The following is a 17,906-nucleotide window of genomic DNA, read 5'->3' on the forward strand; positions in this document are numbered from 1 at the left end:
CCAGATGTCTGCATGGTCCCCTGTATTCTTGTCGTCTTCTTCATGAAGGCCTTCTTGAACACTATACTTGGGAGTCTCCAGGACAGGTTCAGTGATTCACTAGAAGGACTCATAAAACTCAGAAAAGTTGTTATAGTTTTGGTTTCTTACAGTGAAAGGATACAGATTAAAATGAGCAAAGAAAAAAGGTGCATCGGGCAGAGTCCAGGAGAGACCAGGCATGAGCCTCCACCTGTCTTCTCCCAGTGGAGTTTGTGGACAGTGTATAATTCCCCCAGCAATAATGTATGACAACATGCCGGAGCATCGCCAGCCAGGGAAGCTCACCCAAGCCTTGGTATCCGGGGTTTATATTGGGGGTTAGTCATATCGACATGACTGCCCACTTGTGTGGCTGACCTTAGCTCCAGATCCTCTAGAGGTCAAATTGACACAACATGTCCCTACGTCCCTACCATAAGTCACATTGTTATCATAGATTATCTGGCATGGCTCAAGCCCCAGATAGACAAAGATTCTGTTACTCGGCAGGATATTCCAAGACCACAGAAGCTATCTCCCAGAAGCCAGGCAAGGGACAAAAGTTTCATTTCTTTTCTTATAGTGTCCTTGTCTGAGTTTGTGGAGTGTGCAGGATTCGTTGTAGTGTGCAAGATTTGGACAGTCCAAGCCTGCTGGGTTGAACAACCACCCAACATAAAATTGCAATTCTCCTCTGATATTCTCTATCCTGTTACTCTGCTTTATTTTACTCTATGGCATTTACTCCCATCCATCAGACGTTATGTTTTACTTATTCATTTGTTTCTGTCTGCCTCCCCTCTAGAATGTGAACTCCCTGAGGGAAGAAATGTTTAAATATTTTACTCCTAGAACAATACCTGGTACACAATCAGATTTAATGAACATTTGCTGAATAAGTAAATGAACTATAGGCATTAAATATTTACTGAATGAATAAATATGTGGTACAGGCCGAGAAAATGGGGGTCGTGACCAACTCAGTTTACCACTGGAGGCTGTATGAGCAAACAGAAAACTGTTCTCATGAAAGCAGGATGTTGGAAAACTGACAACTGCATCTGCCACCTGAAAAGGTGCTGAGGGCTAAGCACAGTGTTCCTTGTGATTATCCGAAGGAACATCTGAAGGCTGTTATACAAAGAAAGCAATTATATGTACCTGTGATAAATTAAGCAGCTGACCAACCGTTACTGCTCCCTCCCTGCTCTTTCTACCTAATATAAATGAAGGGCTGTAGAAGCTGAAGGCTGCCTTTGCTCACCAGAAGCAAGGAGCCCCCTGACCCCTTCTTTCAAAACAGATCTCTTGTCTTTGTCTTTATTTCTGCATTCGTCCCCCTTTGTTCACTTCCATAGGAACCGTCAACGGCAAATATGGATATTGTTGAAGGTGTGGAAAGGGAAAAACTCTTCTTTACTGAATGAATAAATATGGATATTGTTGAAGGCATGGAGAGGGAAGAACCCTAATTTTTGTTTTGTTTTGTTTTGTTTTATTTTGAGATGGAGTCTCTCTCTGTTGCCCAGGCTGGAGTGCAGTGGTGCAATCTCGGCTCACTGTAACCTCAGCCTCCCAGGTTCAAGCAATTCTCCTGCCTCAGCCTCCTGAGTAACTGGGACTACAGGCGCCCGCCACCACGCCTGGTAATTTTTTGTATTTTTAGTGCAGACAGGGTTTCAACGTGTTAGCCAGGATGGTCTCTATCTCCTGACCTCGTGATTTGCCCACCTTGGCCTCCCAAAGTGCTGGGATTACAGGCGTGAGCCACCGCACCTGGTCAAACACTTCTTTTTTAGACAAAAACTTGCCAATATTTGGTGAAATTGATTAATAATAGGCCTTTAGGCCCCTTGGTCCCACTCCTGTGTGAATGGTCAAGAGGAGTCTTATATAGATGTATAAGTGGCACACTCAAAGTGAAGGTAACCTAGGTATCCATCATCGGAGGACCGGGTTACTAAACATGGTGGATGTATACTATGCAGTGGTGCTTCTTACATCCTAACATGCACTGAATGCCCTGGCAATCTTGTTATATATAGTGCCGATTCTGATTCAGTTGGTCTGGGTGAGATCTAAGACTCCAGTTCTAATAAGCTCCAGGTGATTCAGAAGCTGCTATTTTCTGCACCACGCTATGTGAAACAAGGGTGAAAACTAGAGTAGTGCTGTTCAATGGGACTTTCAGTGATGATGGAAATAATTCTATCTATAATATATCTATGCTGTCCAATATGGCAGCCACTAGCCACATATGGTTATTGAAATGTTGTGAGTATGACTAAAGAATGGAATTTTAAGGTGTATCTAATTTTAATTAATTTTAATCAAAAGTTAAATGGCCACACCACTTGTGGCTAATGGCTACCATATTGGACAACATATGTCTAGAAGACTCTGGGGCAGTTAGAAGCAATGAACTAGATGAGCAAACAATGATGCAGATAGATCGTTAGAAGATTATTTGACAAAATCAGACGACCTATTTAATAATACAAACTGACTCCTCACCTACACTTGCCTTCCTTCACACACTATTTAATTGAATGTAAAATACTGTTGATTATATTTGCACTGTTATTTTGTAGACCACTCAGAAAGAAAAAGAAGTTGTCAATTAAATTATGACATGTAAGACATCACGCTGAATTAAGATGTAAGATGCCTCCTAATTTCAGAGATGTTAAAAATATGAAAACAATGTGTCTTTAAATCAACAAAATATGGTGCTCAACCAACACAACTGGAACTTTGAGTTGCAAAAATGATTAAAGTAATCTTTAAACTATTTTTACTTAGCTTTGTAGAAGGATGCAGGATGAGAATTATAGCGTGAGTTATATCATGTCACTGGGGGCCCAAATCTACTCAAGTACACAGCTTCTTTTGTCTCCTTTTTCCTATAGGGCTTGTATGACTGCTGTGTATTAAACCCACAGTGTGTGTTTATCACCTTGACACAGAAGATGCAACCTCCACAAACTCAGACAAGGACACTATAAGAAAAGAAAATGATAGGCCAATATCTCTGATGAATATAGATGCAAAAATCCTCAACAAAACACTAGCAAACTAAATTCAGTAGCATATTAAAAACATCATACACCATGATCAAGTGGGATTTATCCCTGGGATATAAGGATGGTTCAACATGCACAAATCACAAAGCGTGATATACCTCAACAGAATGCAGGATAAAAATTATATGATCATCTTAATAGGTACAGAAAAATCATTTGGCAAAATACCACATCATTTCATGATAAAGACAGTCAACAAATTAGGTATAGAGAGAATGTACCTCACACAGTAGAGGCCATATATGACAAATCCACAGCTAACATCATACCCAAGGGTGAAAACTTGAAAGCTTTTCCTCTAAGATCAGGAACAAGACAAGGATGCCCACTCTAGCCATTTGTATTCAACATTAGCACTAGAAGTCCTAGCCATAGTAATTAGGCATGAAAAAGAATAAAATGCATCCAGATCAGAAAGAAAGAGTAAAATTACCTCTGTTTGCAGATGACATATCTTATATGCAGAAAACCCTGAAGAGTCCACCAAAAAACTGTTAGAACTCATAAATGAATTCAGTAAAGTTGCAAGATACAAAATTTGGTTGTGTTTATACATCCTAACAATGAATTATTAGAAAAAAATTGAGAAAGCAACTCAATTTACAATGGCATCAGAAACAATAAAATGCTTAAAAATAAACTTAACCAAGGAAGTAAATAATCTGTACACTGAAAACTATAAAACATTGATGAAAAAAATTGAAGACAACATAAAGAAATGGAAAGATATCCCATATTTGTGAATTGGAAGAATTAATACTGTTAAAATGTCAATACTAACCAAAACTATCTACATTTTCATTGCAATCCCTATCAAAATTCCAATGGCATTTTTTTTCCACAGAAGTAGAAAAAATAATCATAAATATGGAACCATGAAAGACCCTGTAACCTTGAGCAAGAAGAACAAAGCTGGAGACATCATACTGTCTGATTTCAAAACATACTACAAAGCTATAGTGACCAAAACAGCATGGTACTGGCACAAAAACAGGCATATAATCAGTGGAACAGAACAGAGAGCTCAGAAATAAATCCACACATTTACCGCCAACTGATCTTTAACCCAAAGGAAAAGGATATTCTTTTTAACAAAAGCTGTTGGAAAAACTGGATACCTACAAGGAGAAGAATAAAATTGGACTCCTATCTCATGCCATGTATAAAAATCAACTCAAAATGGGTTAAGGATTTAAACATAAGACCTGAAACTGTAAAATGATAAGAAGAAGACCTGGGGAAAAAACTTCTTGACATTTGTCTGGGCAATGATATTTTAGATATAAAATATCTAAATAATAAAATATATCAAAGCACAGACAACAAAACAAATGGGGTTGTATCAAATGAAAAAGCTTCTGTGCACCAAAGGAAACAACCAACAGATAATGATCAACAGAGTGAAAAGACAACCTACCGAATGGGAGGAAATATTTACAAATGATGTATCTGATAAAGGGTCAATATCCAAGATATATAAGGAATGCAAAAACTCAACAGCAAGAAAACAAATAACCCAATTAAAAAATGGACAAAGGGCCAGGCGCAGTGACTCATGCCTGAAATCCCAGCACTTTGGCAGGCTGAGGTGGGTGGATCACCTGAGGTAAGGAATTTGAGACCAGCCTGGCCAACATGATGATACCCTGTCTCTACTAAAAATACAAAAATTAGCTGGGCATGGTGGCAGATGCCTGTAATCCCAGCTGCTTGGGAGGCTGAGGCAGAAGAATCGCTTGAACCCAGGAGGTGGAGGTTGCGGTGAACTGAGATCACACCACTGTACTCCAGCCTGGACAAAAGGGAGACTCTGTCTCCGGGAAAAAAAAAAAAAGGGCAAAGGACCCGAATAGACATTTCTCCAAAGAAGACATACAAGGGATCAAGTATATGAAAAGGTGCTCACTATCACTAATCATCAGGGAAACACAAATTAAAATCACAGTAAGATATCGCCTCCCACATTTTGGAATGACTAGTATAGAAAAGGCAAACAATAACAACCTTGGCAAGGATGTGGGGGAAAAAAAAGTGAATCCTTGTACCCTGTTGGTGGGAATGTAAGTTGGTGCAAGGAAATGAAATTGGTATCTCAAAGTAATATCTGCACACCCATGTTCGTGGTGGCATTATTCATAATGATCAGGATATGAAAACAACCTGTGTGTCTGTTGATGGATGAGTGGATAAAGGAAATGTAATATATTAATATCAGTATAATTTAATATTATTCTACCTTATAAAAGAAAGAAATCCTGTCATTTGTGACAACATGGATGGACCAGGAGGACACTGTGTTAAGTGAAATAGGTCAGACATAGAATGACAAATACTGCATGATCTCAGTTATATGTGAAATCATACATAATTATATTTTCACTTATATGTGAAATCACATATAATTTCACAATTATATGTGAAATCACATATAATTTCTCAATTATATGTGAAATCTAAAAAACTCAAACTCTTAGAAGAAGAGAGTAGAATGGTGGTTACCAGAAGCTGGGGGAAGGGGTGGGAGGATGAGGAAAAAGGAGGCAGCCTCTACTTCCCAGCAATCTTTCGTGCCATGTCCCAAACCTGCCACCCTCGGGTTCCCCAATACTGTGCTGTCTCCATAGAACATAAGGTGAGTACAACATTCTATTTTATCTGTACTCTGTAGTATCCAAGCACAGAACTTTGAGAAGACAGACACTAAGATCATTAGGTCATTCCCAGGCAGACCCATCCAAGGGTGCCTGGTAAAGGTTTGGCAATGACTGTCCAGCAAAGCCCTATCTCTAGTGTTTTTCAATTTCAGTGCAGTAAATACTCCTACTTTGGCTATTGTCAAGCTACTGGTGCATACAGAGTTGGGGAGCTGGAAAGAGATGTACAGAAGCTCATCATTACAGACGTAGTACAAGAGACATACCTCACTCCCAAGCATAGGTATTCATTGAAATAATTAGCAACAGTTGAGTTTTGAGTATTTACTGACAATTTTTTCAATCAATTATGTAATTATAAGCTTATGTAATTTAATTTTTAATAATGGCTGCATTTAGCAACCAGCTCTCGAAATTCCTGAAAATTTGCCGGTAGACTCCTGCGAGCATGTATGAGCTGGTCCTGGCACACATTGGGCCTGCCGCCCAGCCCACGTTTATTGACCTCGTTACTCACAGGGACTCTGCTTTATTTTAAAATTATGTTTACGGCTTCTTGTCTGTCATCTCCTGCTAGAATATAAGCTCTGTGAGGGCAGGGATTCTGACTGGCTTGCTCACAGCGCTTCCTCCAGCACCCAGAACAATACCAGGTGCATAGCAGATGCCCAATAAATAGACCAATGCCTGGCGCGTAGTAGGTACTCAATAGCTGTTGATGAGTGAAAGTAAGAAAGAGAATGAGATTCCTAACACAATGGTTTCATGTAAATTAGAAACAACACCGTGACACTGCGTTGTTTTCCAAGGATGCAGGGCATTCAAAGTCATCTGTGTCGGTGCCTGTGGGAAGGGAAGGGAGCACAGCCAGAGATGAAGAGTGGAAATAAATTAATAAAACGAGAGAAAGGCTTTGCCTGGACAGGAACTGAAGCCTGTGATTAACTCAACTCTCCTCACCTGAGATCTGATTAGGAAAAAGAGGACATCTTCATTTGCATAGAATTTTCCAGGAAACAAGGCAGTTAGTTCTCTGCCCTGGACCACAGGGGCTCCAGGGAGGAGGCTGGTAGAAGGCAGTCGTGCTCAAGGTCACTCTGCAGGGCTGAGGTGTTACCGTCTAGAAACCTGATACAGTGGGGTGGACGGGGGATTCCCGAGGAAAACCACGCAAAGAGGGAGGCAGCCACTTGTCAGTACACAGCTCCCGGCTGGGCATGGTGAGGCCACTGTGTACCTGTTTCTTGAAGTAATTAAATGAATGGATGAGGCTGGGCGCGACAGCTCACACCTGCAATCCCGGCACTTTGGGAAACTGAGGGAGGTGGATCGCTTGAGGCCAGGTGTTCGAGACCAACCTGAGCAACACAGGGAAACCTCGTCTCTACAAAAAATTTGAAAAGTATCCGGGCATGGTGACAGGCACCTGTGGTCCCAGCTACCCGGCAGGCTGAGGTAAGAGGATCACTGGAGCCCAGGAGGTTGAGGTTGCAGTGAGCCATGATTGTGTCACGGCACTCCAGCCGGAGACTGAGCAAGACCTTGTCTCAAAATATAAAAAATAAATAAATGGATGAATTAATACAACTTAGGATGATTCCATTTTTTATTGTCATTATTTATTCGGTTTTTAGAGACACTAAGCGTGTTAAAAATTGTCTTCTTCGGAATGCAATGCCGGTTTAAGGTGTCTGTGCTCCTGCCCTCTGTTCCTCTGTGATGGTGACACAGCAAGGGTGGGGGCATGGTGGGGAGAAAACGCTTGAAGCAACTGATTTGGGAAAGGAGAGATCAGAGCCGGAGTAAAGATCAGGTTGCTGGGGACTGGGCTCCTGGGTCTGAGGGAGGAGGAGCTGGGCCTGTCCTCCTGGGTCTGAGGGAGGAGGGGCTGCAGCCTGGACTCCTGGGTCTGAGAGAGGAGGGGCTGGGGGCCTGGGCTCCGGGGTCTGAGGGAGGAGGGGCTGGGGGCCTGGGCTCCCGGGTCTGAGGGAGGAAGGGCTGGGGGCCTGGACTCCTGGGTCTGAGGGAGGAGGGGCTGGGCCTGGACTCCTGGGTCTGAGGGAGGAGGGGCTGGGGTCTGGACTCCTGGGTCTGAGGGAGGAGGGGCTGGGGTCTGGACTCCTGGGTCTGAGGGAGGAGGGGCTGGGACCTGTCCTCCTGGGTCTGAGGGAGGAGGAGCAGGGGACTGGGGCTCCTGGGACTGAGGGAGGAGGGGCTGGGGTCTGGACTCCTGGGTCTGAGGGAGGAGGGGCTGGGGTCTGGACTCCTGGGTCTGAGGGAGGAGGGGCTGGGACCTGTCCTCCTGGGTCTGAGGGAGGAGGAGCGGGGGACTGGGGCTCCTGGGACTGAGGGAGGAGGGGCTGGGGTCTGGACTCCTGGGTCTGAGGGAGGAGGGGCTGGGACCTGTCCTCCTGGGTCTGAGGGAGGAGGAGCGGGGGACTGGGACTCCTGGGTCTGAGGGAGGAGGGGCTGGGGTCTGGACTCCGGGGTCTGAGGGAGGAGGGGCTGGGGCCTGGGCTTCTGGGTCTGAGGGAGGAAGGGCTGGGGGCCTGGACTCCGGGGTCTGAGGGAGGAGGGGCTGGGGCCTGGACTCCTGGGTCTGAGGGAGGAGGGGCTGGGCCTGGGCTCCTGGGTCTGAGGGAGGAGGCGCTGGGGCCTGAGTGCAGAGAGGAGGGCCTGGGCAGCTGACGAAGTCCATCCCACCGTGAAGACCATCATTTGTGTCGCATCGTTTCCTCAATCCAGCTTCGGTACTTGCACAGGTTGGTATAGACACCAGGGTAGCCAGGCAGGGCGCAGCGCTCCATTCCCCAAGACACAAGGCCCTGGAGCTGTCCTCTGCACACCAGGGGTCCCCCAGAGTCACCCTGAGGGGGAGGAACAGAGATAGAGACACCGATGGACAGGTGGCTAGAGCCATGGCACAGAGAACCCAAGAAGCGGAGATAGTCAGGGAGACAGGAAGAGACTCTGGGGTGGACAGTTAGGGACACAGTCCTGCCCCAGCTCTGAGGTCTCAGTCCCAGAGGTCAGGGCACTTCCTTCCCCCTCCACTGGGTCTGGCTCTGTCTCTGTGTGCACCTGCCTGTCCCTTGAGTCTCACCGGGCCCCTCTCTGTTCGCTCCACCTGTAGAACACTTGTGTGTCTCTCTTTTTCTATTTCCCCGTCTCTGCCTCTCTCAAGGATGCATTCAGATTTCTAGAAGCCTCAGCACAGCCTTTCCCAGACCCATATGAGCAGATGCCACTCTGCGATCTTTCCCCAACCTGCCTCATCCTACTCCACCAACTACCCTAAGAGGGTTATCCCCACCTGACAGATGAGGAAACTGAGGCATGAATGCTTTGAGTCCATTACCCAGGGGGTACAGGGCTAGGAAGCAGGGTAGCCTGGCTATCGGAATCTCTCCATCCCTGCAGCTCACTCTCTTTTGAAGACCTCTGCAGAATTCCATGCTCCTGACATCGTCTGCCTAAATCCCAGTCCCACATAATCCCTCCCCCAGCTCCCATCCTGAGCCTTACCTGACAAGAGTCCTTCCCGCCCTGGGGAACTCCTGCACAGACCATGCCAGGCGTGATGGCTTTAGAATAGGCCTTCTGGCACACCTCATCCGGTGAGATGTTGATGTTCACACATTGCAGAGAGGCGGGGTACCTGGCTGGGGGAGCACTGCAGGATTATGACTGGGTCTACCCTCCCATAAGACCCCAGTGTCCGGGCCCCCAGCCCCTCCTCCCTCAGACCCAGGAGTCCAGGCCCAGCCCCTCCTTCCTCAGACCCAGGAGTCCAGATCCCAGCCCCTCCTCCCTCAGACCCAGGAGTCCAGGTCCAGCCCCTCCTTCCTCAGACCCAGGAGTCCAGATCCCAGCCCCTCCTCCCTCAGACCCAGGAGTCCAGGCCCAGCCCCTCCTCCCTCAGACCCAGGAGCCCCAGGCCCCCAGCCCCTCCTCCCTCAGACCCAGGAGTCCAGGTCCAGCCCCTCCTCCCTCAGACCCAGGAGCCCAGGCCCCCAGCCCCTCCTTCCTCAGACCCAGGAGTCCAGATCCCAGCCCCTCCTCCCTCAGACCCAGGAGTCCAGGCCCAGCCCCTCCTCCCTCAGACCCAGGAGTCCAGGTCCAGCCCCCTGCTTTCCAAGACGCAGGAGTCCTCACCGATGGGGCTGGATATAGTTCCCCAGCCTGACACTCGGCAGGAGGTCCCGGGGCTGGCACAGGCCTGGGCGACCTCAATGGGCCTGGCCGCCCTCCCGATCCGCGCGGGCTGCTGGAGCCGCAGCAGCATGAGGTCGTTTTCATGGGTCCGGGAGTTGTAGTTGGGGTGCGTCACCTGGCGAACCACGCGCAGCACCTGCTGGGTGGCCTCCCACCTCCTCAGGTCGTGTTTACCCAGGGCGACCTGAAGGATCCTGGCCACGACCCCCAAGAGAAGTGCTGCTCAGTGTCTGAGCCGGAGACCCCTCCCCACCCTCCGGCCCGATTCCCTGGCCAGGTGATGAGTCTTCCCTGAGGTCTAGCCTGCTTCTCACTAACGGCAGGCCGAGCATTCTTGGCCTCCTGTGCCCTTCCCCATGACCAGGGCATTCTCTCGGCCCAGCCCCAGCTGCCTCTCCTTCTGCTCTTGGGCTGAGCTCCAGCTCCTGGCTTGGGAAGAAGGTGATGATTGGGAGAGCTTGGCTCCGTTCCAGGGTCTGTGCTGGGCTCTGTGCTTTGAGTTGTAAGTGAAACTGCATTATGACTCTAGGCTGTAAATCAGAACTGATATTCTGGAGTAGGCTCCATTCCGTTTCTAGTCTGGGCTCTGGGTTCTAGACATCTTAGACTTTTGACTCTATGCTAAGATCAGGATTCTAGATCTAACCTGGATTATGACTTGATTTTTTTTTTTTTTTTTTTTTTTTTGTGATGGAGTCTCGCTCTGTCATCTAGCCTGGAGTACGGTGGCACGATCTCAGCTTACTGCGACCTCCAGCTCCTGGTTCAAGTGATTCTCCCGCCTCAGCCACCTCAGCCTCCCGAGTAGCTGGAACTACAGGTGCCCACCACCACACCCAGCTAATTTTTGTATTTTTTAGTAGAGACGGGGTTTCACCCATATTGGCCAGACTGGTCTTGAATTCCCAACCTCAACTGATCCGCCCCCCTCGGCCTCCCAAGTAAAGGAATTACAGGCACGAGCCACCGTGCCCGGCTGTGACTTAATTCCTAGAGTCTGATGTTGGGTTTCTGTTTTGGGATAGGCTGAGGGTTTTATTTTGAGCAATGGATTAAGACCTGGGCTATGGGTTCTGGACACATTGATAGCTCCGATTTCTGGATGGTGCTCTGGGTTCCTTATTAAACTCTGGTTTATGAGCCGTTCTTAGACAACAGTATGAGCTCTGTGCGCCAGCTGGGGTCAGGGCTCTCAACACTGGTCTGAGCTCTTGATTCTACAGGTCTGTTTCATATTGGATTATAGGGCTCTTGGTTCTGGACTCTGATCTGAGCCCTTGACCTCAGGTTGGGCTCTGGGTTCTAGTTGGAGCTCCAGGTTATGGCCTGGATCCAAGATTCTAGAGTCTGATTTGCATTCTGGCCTTTATATTCTAGACTCTGGCCTGAGCTTTGATCTCTAGGTTCTAGACTGACCTTCTGTTTATGGCATAGACATGGCTTATAGGTATTTTGACTTCTTGGCTGGGGTCTGGGTTGTAAGTTCAGATCTAGAATTTAGGAGGGGTCTAGGTTTTATATGGGGCTTCCGATTAGGATCTCCATTCTGGGATTTGTTTATTTATGTATTTATTTATTTATTGAGATGGAGTTTCACTCTTGTTGCTAAGGATGGAGTGCAATGGCGCGATCTCGGCTCACTGCAACCTCCGCCTCCTGGGTTCAAGTGATTATCCTGCCTCAGCCTCCCGAGTAGCTGAGATCACAGGCATGCACCATCACACCTGGCTAATTTTGCATTTTTAGTAGAGACAGGGCTTCTCCACGTTGGTCAGGCTGGTCTCGAACTCCCGACCTCAGGTGATCTGCCTGCCTCGGCCTCCCAAAGTGCTAGGATTACAGGCATGCACTGCGCCAGGCACATTCTGGGCTTTAAACACTGGGTTGAAGTCTGTATTCTAGGCTGCTCATAGTGGAGCTATAGACTGGACTCTGAACGAAACCTTGGATGTGGAACAGCCTCCAGATTTTGCCTCTATTCTTAGAGTTGTATGTTCCAGCTGTGAGCAGGGTTTCAGTTCTGGATTTATGGCTAGACTGTAGGTCCTGAACTGGGCTCTGAGTTCTACGTAGTCTCCTTAGTTTCTGAATGTAGACGGGGTCCTGAATTCAGCCACCAATCTGGTTTGGGCTAAGCTTGGTCTTGATGTAATGCGTGGCCTCTGGATGAATCACTGGATTAGATGTTTGGTTCTCAGCAGGCCCACGGGTTCCAAGCTGCCCATCTGCTTTCAGAACCTACGCTGAGTTCGAGATTTACGGAGGAGTCCACATCCCGAGCTGTGGTTTTGGTTCCAGGCTGTTCTCTAGACCTCGGACCAGGAGCCAGCCACTACATTGGGTTCTACACAGAGATCCAGGTTCTCAGCTCCGTTCTAGGGCTTTAGACTCTAGAATTCGCGGACACAGGGACAGGGGAGGGGGTCACTTACGGGCGGCCGCAGTGAGCAGCGGTGATGACCCACTGGTCTGAAAGCAGGGCACCCCCGCAGAGGAAGCGCCGCCCGGGACCCGCCAGCAGGGCCGCCTGCCACGGCTGGGAGCTCCGGGTGCATGTATAGCCACCAATTATCTTGTTCTCATCCTCTTGGCTCCGTGTCATGTCTAGGAGTGGACAGGATTGGGTGGGGAAAGTAGATGAGCAAACACTCTCCACTTCGCAAGTTTGTAGGATTCCAGAACTGACAAATCCCCTTCCTTTTGGTCTAACCCCTAAACCGCCCACTTCTATCCATCCCACCCCGGGTGAGACATGTCCCATATTGACCCCGTTATTGCCCCAACACAGAGAGTTTTCTGACTCACCTCCCAAGTCACCTCCGTAGCGTCTCTTATTTTGTGCCATGGCCACCTTATCCAGGACCGTGCTACGTCTACGACCCTCAGCTCTACGCTCCCATAATTTCTGTGATCACTTCTCGAAATATGCCACATTTCCCCCCAGTGAGTCCTTCCCCAACACATTCCAGGACCTCCTGTCTCTTCCCCAAAGTTCCACGCAGTGGGACCCCAAGGATCCACCATCTCTTGCCCCACACTTGCCCCCAGCCACCTCGCACACCCCACAGCACGATCCCGCCACCCCATCGTCCTTCTCCACCTTCCCTCTGACAACAAAACATCTTTCCCACGTTTTCTTTCCTAGCACAGTCAGGTAGAACCCTGTGATCTTTCTGTTATGACCCACTCAGGACCTAAGGGTTCTCTACGATTCCTTATTTATTTTGCACCAGATCTTATAAACACCTCTCTCCCCAGTCCCGCCATTTCCCAGCACCTCCACAACTAGGAATTTAGGCCTCCAGCACGCTCCCCCGCCATGATCCCCAGACCACTCCCGGCTCTTTCTTACGAGGTCACCATGAGCATCCAGGGGCCCCAAGGACCCATTCCCCATCTCTTCTCAGAGTCTCCAGGGGAGCCCCTTGTGTCATACCCAACCCTTCTCTTACCTATAGCCAGGACTTGAAGTGCTGTCAGCAGGAGGAACATTTTAGGGGCTGAGGGCCAGGTTCTGTCAAATGCAGAGAGAAAGTGAGAGAGAAGGAACCTTCAACAGAACCAGGGGCTGAGAGGCAGAGACAGCGAGGGCCACTTACCCAGAGCCCAAGACCCTCAGCGACATGAAGACAGAGCAGAGAGGTAGGGACCAGAGACCAGGAGGGCGGGGCCTGCAGGCTCTGCGGGCGACAGGCGGGAGGATGAGGAGCAGGGCGCAGGTCCCTCCTTGATGTCTTGGTGAAGGAAGGAGGGGAGGTGTCTCTCTTCCTAGTCACGCTGGCAAAGCCTTTTATCCCTGGTCAGGACAGCTGGCCCTGCCCCCACCTCCTGCTGCCCTGCTTCTGATTTTTTTTTTTTTTTTTTTTTATTGCCTAGTTCCCATTCCAGAACTCCCTGATCCCATCCCCTCCCTCCCCTCTCTGGCCAAAAAAGCAGCCACAATTGTTCATGAGAACCCGCCCCCGGAAGATGCTATAATCTAGAAGGAATCCTGGGAGGGGACCCCAGGGCAGGGTGGGCACGGGAGGGTTCTCAGTTGCTGGAGGTGGTGGATCTGGTGGTGGAGTCAGGAAACCAGGGTGGGGAGCCTCAGAGGAAAGGGCAAGAAGGGGCTGAGAGAGGGAGGAAGAGAGGCACTGAGAGAGGGAGTCACAGTAGGGGAGAGAGAGAGAGAGAGAGATAGAGAGACAGAAAGAGATGGAGAGACAGAGAGACAGAGAGAAAGCCAGACAGAGAGAGACACAGAGAGAGACAGAGAGAGACACAGAGAGTGAGACAGAGAGACAGAGAGCCAGACAGAGACACACACAGAGAGAGACGGAGAGAGACAGGGAGAGATGGAGAGAGAGACAGAGACAGAGAGACACAGAGACAGACAGAGAGAGACAAAGACAGAGAGACAGACAGAGACAGAGAGACAGAGATAGAGAGACAGAGATGGAGAGACAGAGAGAGATGGAAAGACAGAGACAGAGACAGACAGAGAGATACATAGACACACGCACACACACACACAGAGAGACAGAGAGTGAGAGAGAGGAAGAGGGAGGGGGAGAGAGAGAGAGGCTGGGAAAATGAATGAGAAGATATGACAGTGGAGAGAGAGGGGTCCAGGAATACGAGCACAGAGGGAGATGTGCTCATGAGAGAAGGAACTGAGGAGAGAGATGGAGAAAGAGGTGGAAGCTGGATGTGACAGGGAACAGGAAAGGCAGATGGTGGGAAAAAAAGACAGAGGAAGAGGGAGACACAGAGATGCAGAGAGAGACGGGTGTGGAGAAGTGGAGAGAGAAAAGCAAAAGACGGAGGCAAGAAGGTGGAGACAGAATGCAAACAGACACACAGAAAGAGAAAACAGTGGAGAGAGAGGAGAGAGGCTGAGATGCCCCCACCATGAGGCACTCACCACAAACACACAGAACAACAGTGATGATGATGATGAAGGCAGTGTGGGCATGAGACGTGGAAGAGAACGGGACATGGTGGGAGAAAGAGGACAGGACAGGCAGGCTGATGGCAGAGGGGAGACAGGAAGGATGGGCACCTACAGGGGATGGGGACAATAACAGAGGAGACAGAGGCAGAGATGAGAGATGGCAACGCCAGGGAGAGATGGAGAGGCGGGGTGGGATGGAAGACAGGCAGGAGGTGGGTGGGAGATACCTGGACCTGGAGCAGAGCTGCCCACCTTGCTTTCTCACTTTCGACTCCTAAGAGATGGGGGAGCAGAGGCCCCAGCAGGGAGCAGGAAGGTTGGCGCCAGAACTGCCGTTCCCCAACTTGGGATCTGCAGAGGTGTGGGGAAGAGCTAGGTACAGAGACAAAGTGAGAGCTGGAGATGCGAAGAGAGAGTGACAGAGACCCAGAGAGGGGGACAGAGACCCAGAAAGAGAAGGGGACAGAGACCCAGAAAGAGAAGGGGACAGAGATTCAGACACAGAAGGAGAGAGTCTTAAGAGATGGGGTCGGAAATTCAAAATGGTAGAGGGTAGAGAAGAGGAGAGAGAGAGTGAATGAGGTGGGGAAGGAATCTGGCCAGCCTGCAGAGGGGTTCTGGAGTTGGGGGGGTTCCATCCTCATTTGGGGGAGGGCCTACCCTCCTCAGCCCCTCCCCCAGCCCCTTACATTCCCCAATGCTTGTGTCTGTCTGTGGGCCTGGGCAGCCCCATACCTGGACCACGTGGTGACTCAGGAGGCTGCCTGCCTCCCTTGGCTACCCCAACTGTTACCCCGGCCTCAGCCTGACTCAGCCTCCCTCTACCTGGACACCCACCTAGGTTGGCGCTTTGAGCTGGTACTTGGCCTGGATCTGTCTCTGCACCTGGGGACGCACTGTCTGTGCACCTGCATCTGGATGCACACACCCATCTCTCCCCAGGTGCCTTTCTGTGATTCCCGAACTGTTTCTGTTTAACTACGGGCCGTCTTGCTTTGTGTGAGCTGAAGGCCTCGGGGAGCCTTCCCGGCCTCCTCTGCCATGGTTCAGGCTCTGCATCAACACAAAAACCCCCTCTTTATGTTTTATTTATTTATTTATTTACTTTTAAAAATTTTTTATTTATTTATATATATATATTTTTTGAGACAGAGTCTCGCTCTTTAGCTCAGGCTGGAGTGAAGTGGCTCAATCTCGGCTCACTGCAACCTCTGCCTCCCGGGTTCAAGCGACTCTCCTGCCTCAGCCTCCTGAGTAGCTGGGGCTATGGGCACCCACCACCATGCCTTGCTTATTTTTTTGTATTTTTAGTTTCTCCAGAGACGGGGTTTCGCCATGTTGGCCAGTCTGGTCTCAAACTCCTGACCTCAAATGACCCACCCTCCCTGGGCTCCCAAAGTGCAAGGATTACAGGCGTGAGCCACCGCGCCCGGCAAGAACCCCCTCTTTTAAGAAAGGACTCTCTTGGGACCCAGGGATGGGGCAGCAGGAGGGAGCCGCTCTGTGGTGACGAATCATCTCTGCGCTGGATGTGGCGGTGATGACACGATTCTACACATGAGATAAAGAGACACAGAAGCCCACGTGTGCACACACACACACACGTGTGCAAAGAAACGCGTGTGAAAAATGAACCCGCAGTGTGATCTGCAGTCTCGTTAATAGTTTGGTTTCTGTGCTGATTTCCTGGTTTCCATTCTGGACCTACAGTTACACAAGGTGTCGCCACGGGGGGAAGGAGGTGAGGGAGATTCCCGACACTGTGTGTGTAGCCTCCTGTGGGTCTGTAATTATCTCAAAGGAAAAAGTTAAAAATAAAACAGAATTTCCTAGTAAACACAAGGTCTCCTTGTTCCTAAAAAGAAACTCTATTTAAGCAGAAGGCCTTGGTCAACCCCCAGGAGCCCGAGAGCGGCTCCTTTATGCCACTCTTTCCCTGGGATCCAAGAGAATCCTTTCTTTAAAGGGTGGGTGGAGGGTGGGCAGGCGCGGTGACTCACGCCTGTAATCGCAGCACTTTGGGAGGCCAAGGCAGGTGGATCACCTGAGGTCAGGAGTTCAAGACCAGCCTGGCCAACATGGTGAAACCCCATCTCTACTAAAAATACAAAAAAAAAAAAAAAAAATGAGCCAGGCATGGTGGTGGGTGCCTATAGCCCCAGCTACTCAGGAGGCTGAGGCAGGAGAATCGCTTGAACCCGGGAAGCAGAGGCTGCAGTGAGCCAAGACTGAGCCACTTCACTCCAGCCTGGGTGACAGAGTGAGACTCTGTCTCAAAATAAATAAATAAACAAACAAACACACAAACAAATAAATAAAGAGGGGGTTCTTGTGTTTATGCAGAGCCTGAGCCAGGGCACAGAATGCCTGGAAGGCTTCCCAAGGCCTTCAGCTCAAAGGTAGGGACACAGCTGGAGATGTAGCCGATGAGACCCTGTTCACTGCCCGTGGCTCCCAAGGACCCGCCGCCCCCAGCCCGGCCCTCAATGCCCGTCGTGCCGTGGCCGGGTTGCTGGGTCCTCTTCCCACCACATTCTAGGTTCCCGGGGTATCTCGCTCCACCACTCCACCACCTGCTTGGCATGGTCTTGTTTGCTGTGCCATGGGCATCGACAAAGATCTGACGAATGAATGAACACAGGGCCTCAGTCGCTGCTCCTGTGTGAACTCACGGTCTGGTGAGACAGGCCAGCGGGGCCACAGGAAACTCCATCTGGTGTCACATGTGCTCCCCCGGAGGAGGCTGAGGGGCTGGATGGAGCCCCAGGTGTGGGAAAGGGTTCCGGGAGGAGCGGCTGTCTTAGCCGGGTTCTGCAGATGAATAGGAGTTTGCCAGGGAGGATGGACAGTGTGAGGAGAGGGTAGCAGGGAGGTGAGTGGTTTCCAGTAGGGATGGTGGGGCAGGAGGATGGTGAGAGAGCTCAGAGCATAGGAGAGAGGAGTGGCCAAGACCAGTAGGGCCCTGGTGCTGCAGGGGTGAGAATTTTACTCCAAGGG

At 49.5% G+C, this 17,906-nt stretch overlaps 1 protein-coding gene across 3 annotated transcripts; it reads right to left on the reverse strand.

Moving 5' to 3' along the window:
- Positions 1-8,331: 8,331 nt before the first annotated feature.
- LOC105497125 (kallikrein related peptidase 14) lies at positions 8,332-16,919 on the reverse strand. 3 transcript variants are annotated; one of them, XM_071087590.1, is made up of 7 exons: positions 15,162-16,919; positions 13,573-13,707; positions 13,426-13,487; positions 12,406-12,577; positions 9,914-10,167; positions 9,284-9,420; positions 8,332-8,625 (listed from the first exon to the last, which is right to left on the reverse strand). In XM_071087590.1, the coding sequence occupies exons 2-7, from the start codon at positions 13,596-13,598 to the stop codon at positions 8,473-8,475; spliced, it is 804 nt and encodes a 267-aa protein (XP_070943691.1). In that variant the 5' UTR covers positions 13,599-13,707; positions 15,162-16,919; the 3' UTR covers positions 8,332-8,472. The 3 variants fall into 3 exon arrangements, with proteins under 3 accessions (XP_070943691.1, XP_070943692.1, XP_070943690.1); XM_071087591.1 differs by lacking the exons at positions 13,426-13,487; positions 13,573-13,707; positions 15,162-16,919 and adding an exon at positions 12,779-13,321; XM_071087589.1 differs by lacking the exons at positions 13,426-13,487; positions 13,573-13,707; positions 15,162-16,919 and having other exon boundaries at positions 8,334-8,625; positions 12,406-13,321.
- Between the last annotated feature and the right edge of the window lie 987 nt (positions 16,920-17,906).

The sequence above is a fragment of the Macaca nemestrina genome, chromosome 20, assembly GCF_043159975.1.
Source record: "Macaca nemestrina isolate mMacNem1 chromosome 20, mMacNem.hap1, whole genome shotgun sequence".
NCBI lineage: Eukaryota > Metazoa > Chordata > Mammalia > Primates > Cercopithecidae > Macaca > Macaca nemestrina.

Coding starts and splice junctions, on each gene's coding strand:
- LOC105497125 (XM_071087589.1), bottom strand. CDS start 12,818: ATGGCACAAAATAAGAGACGCTACGGAGGTGACTTGGGAGGTGAGTCA. Junction 10,168..12,405: donor GCTGCTCACTGCGGCCGCCC/GTAAGTGACCCC, acceptor GGTCGTGGCCAG/GATCCTTCAGGTCGCCCTGG. Junction 8,626..9,283: donor GCGGGAAGGACTCTTGTCAG/GTAAGGCTCAGG, acceptor CCTCCCCCTCAG/GGTGACTCTGGGGGACCCCT.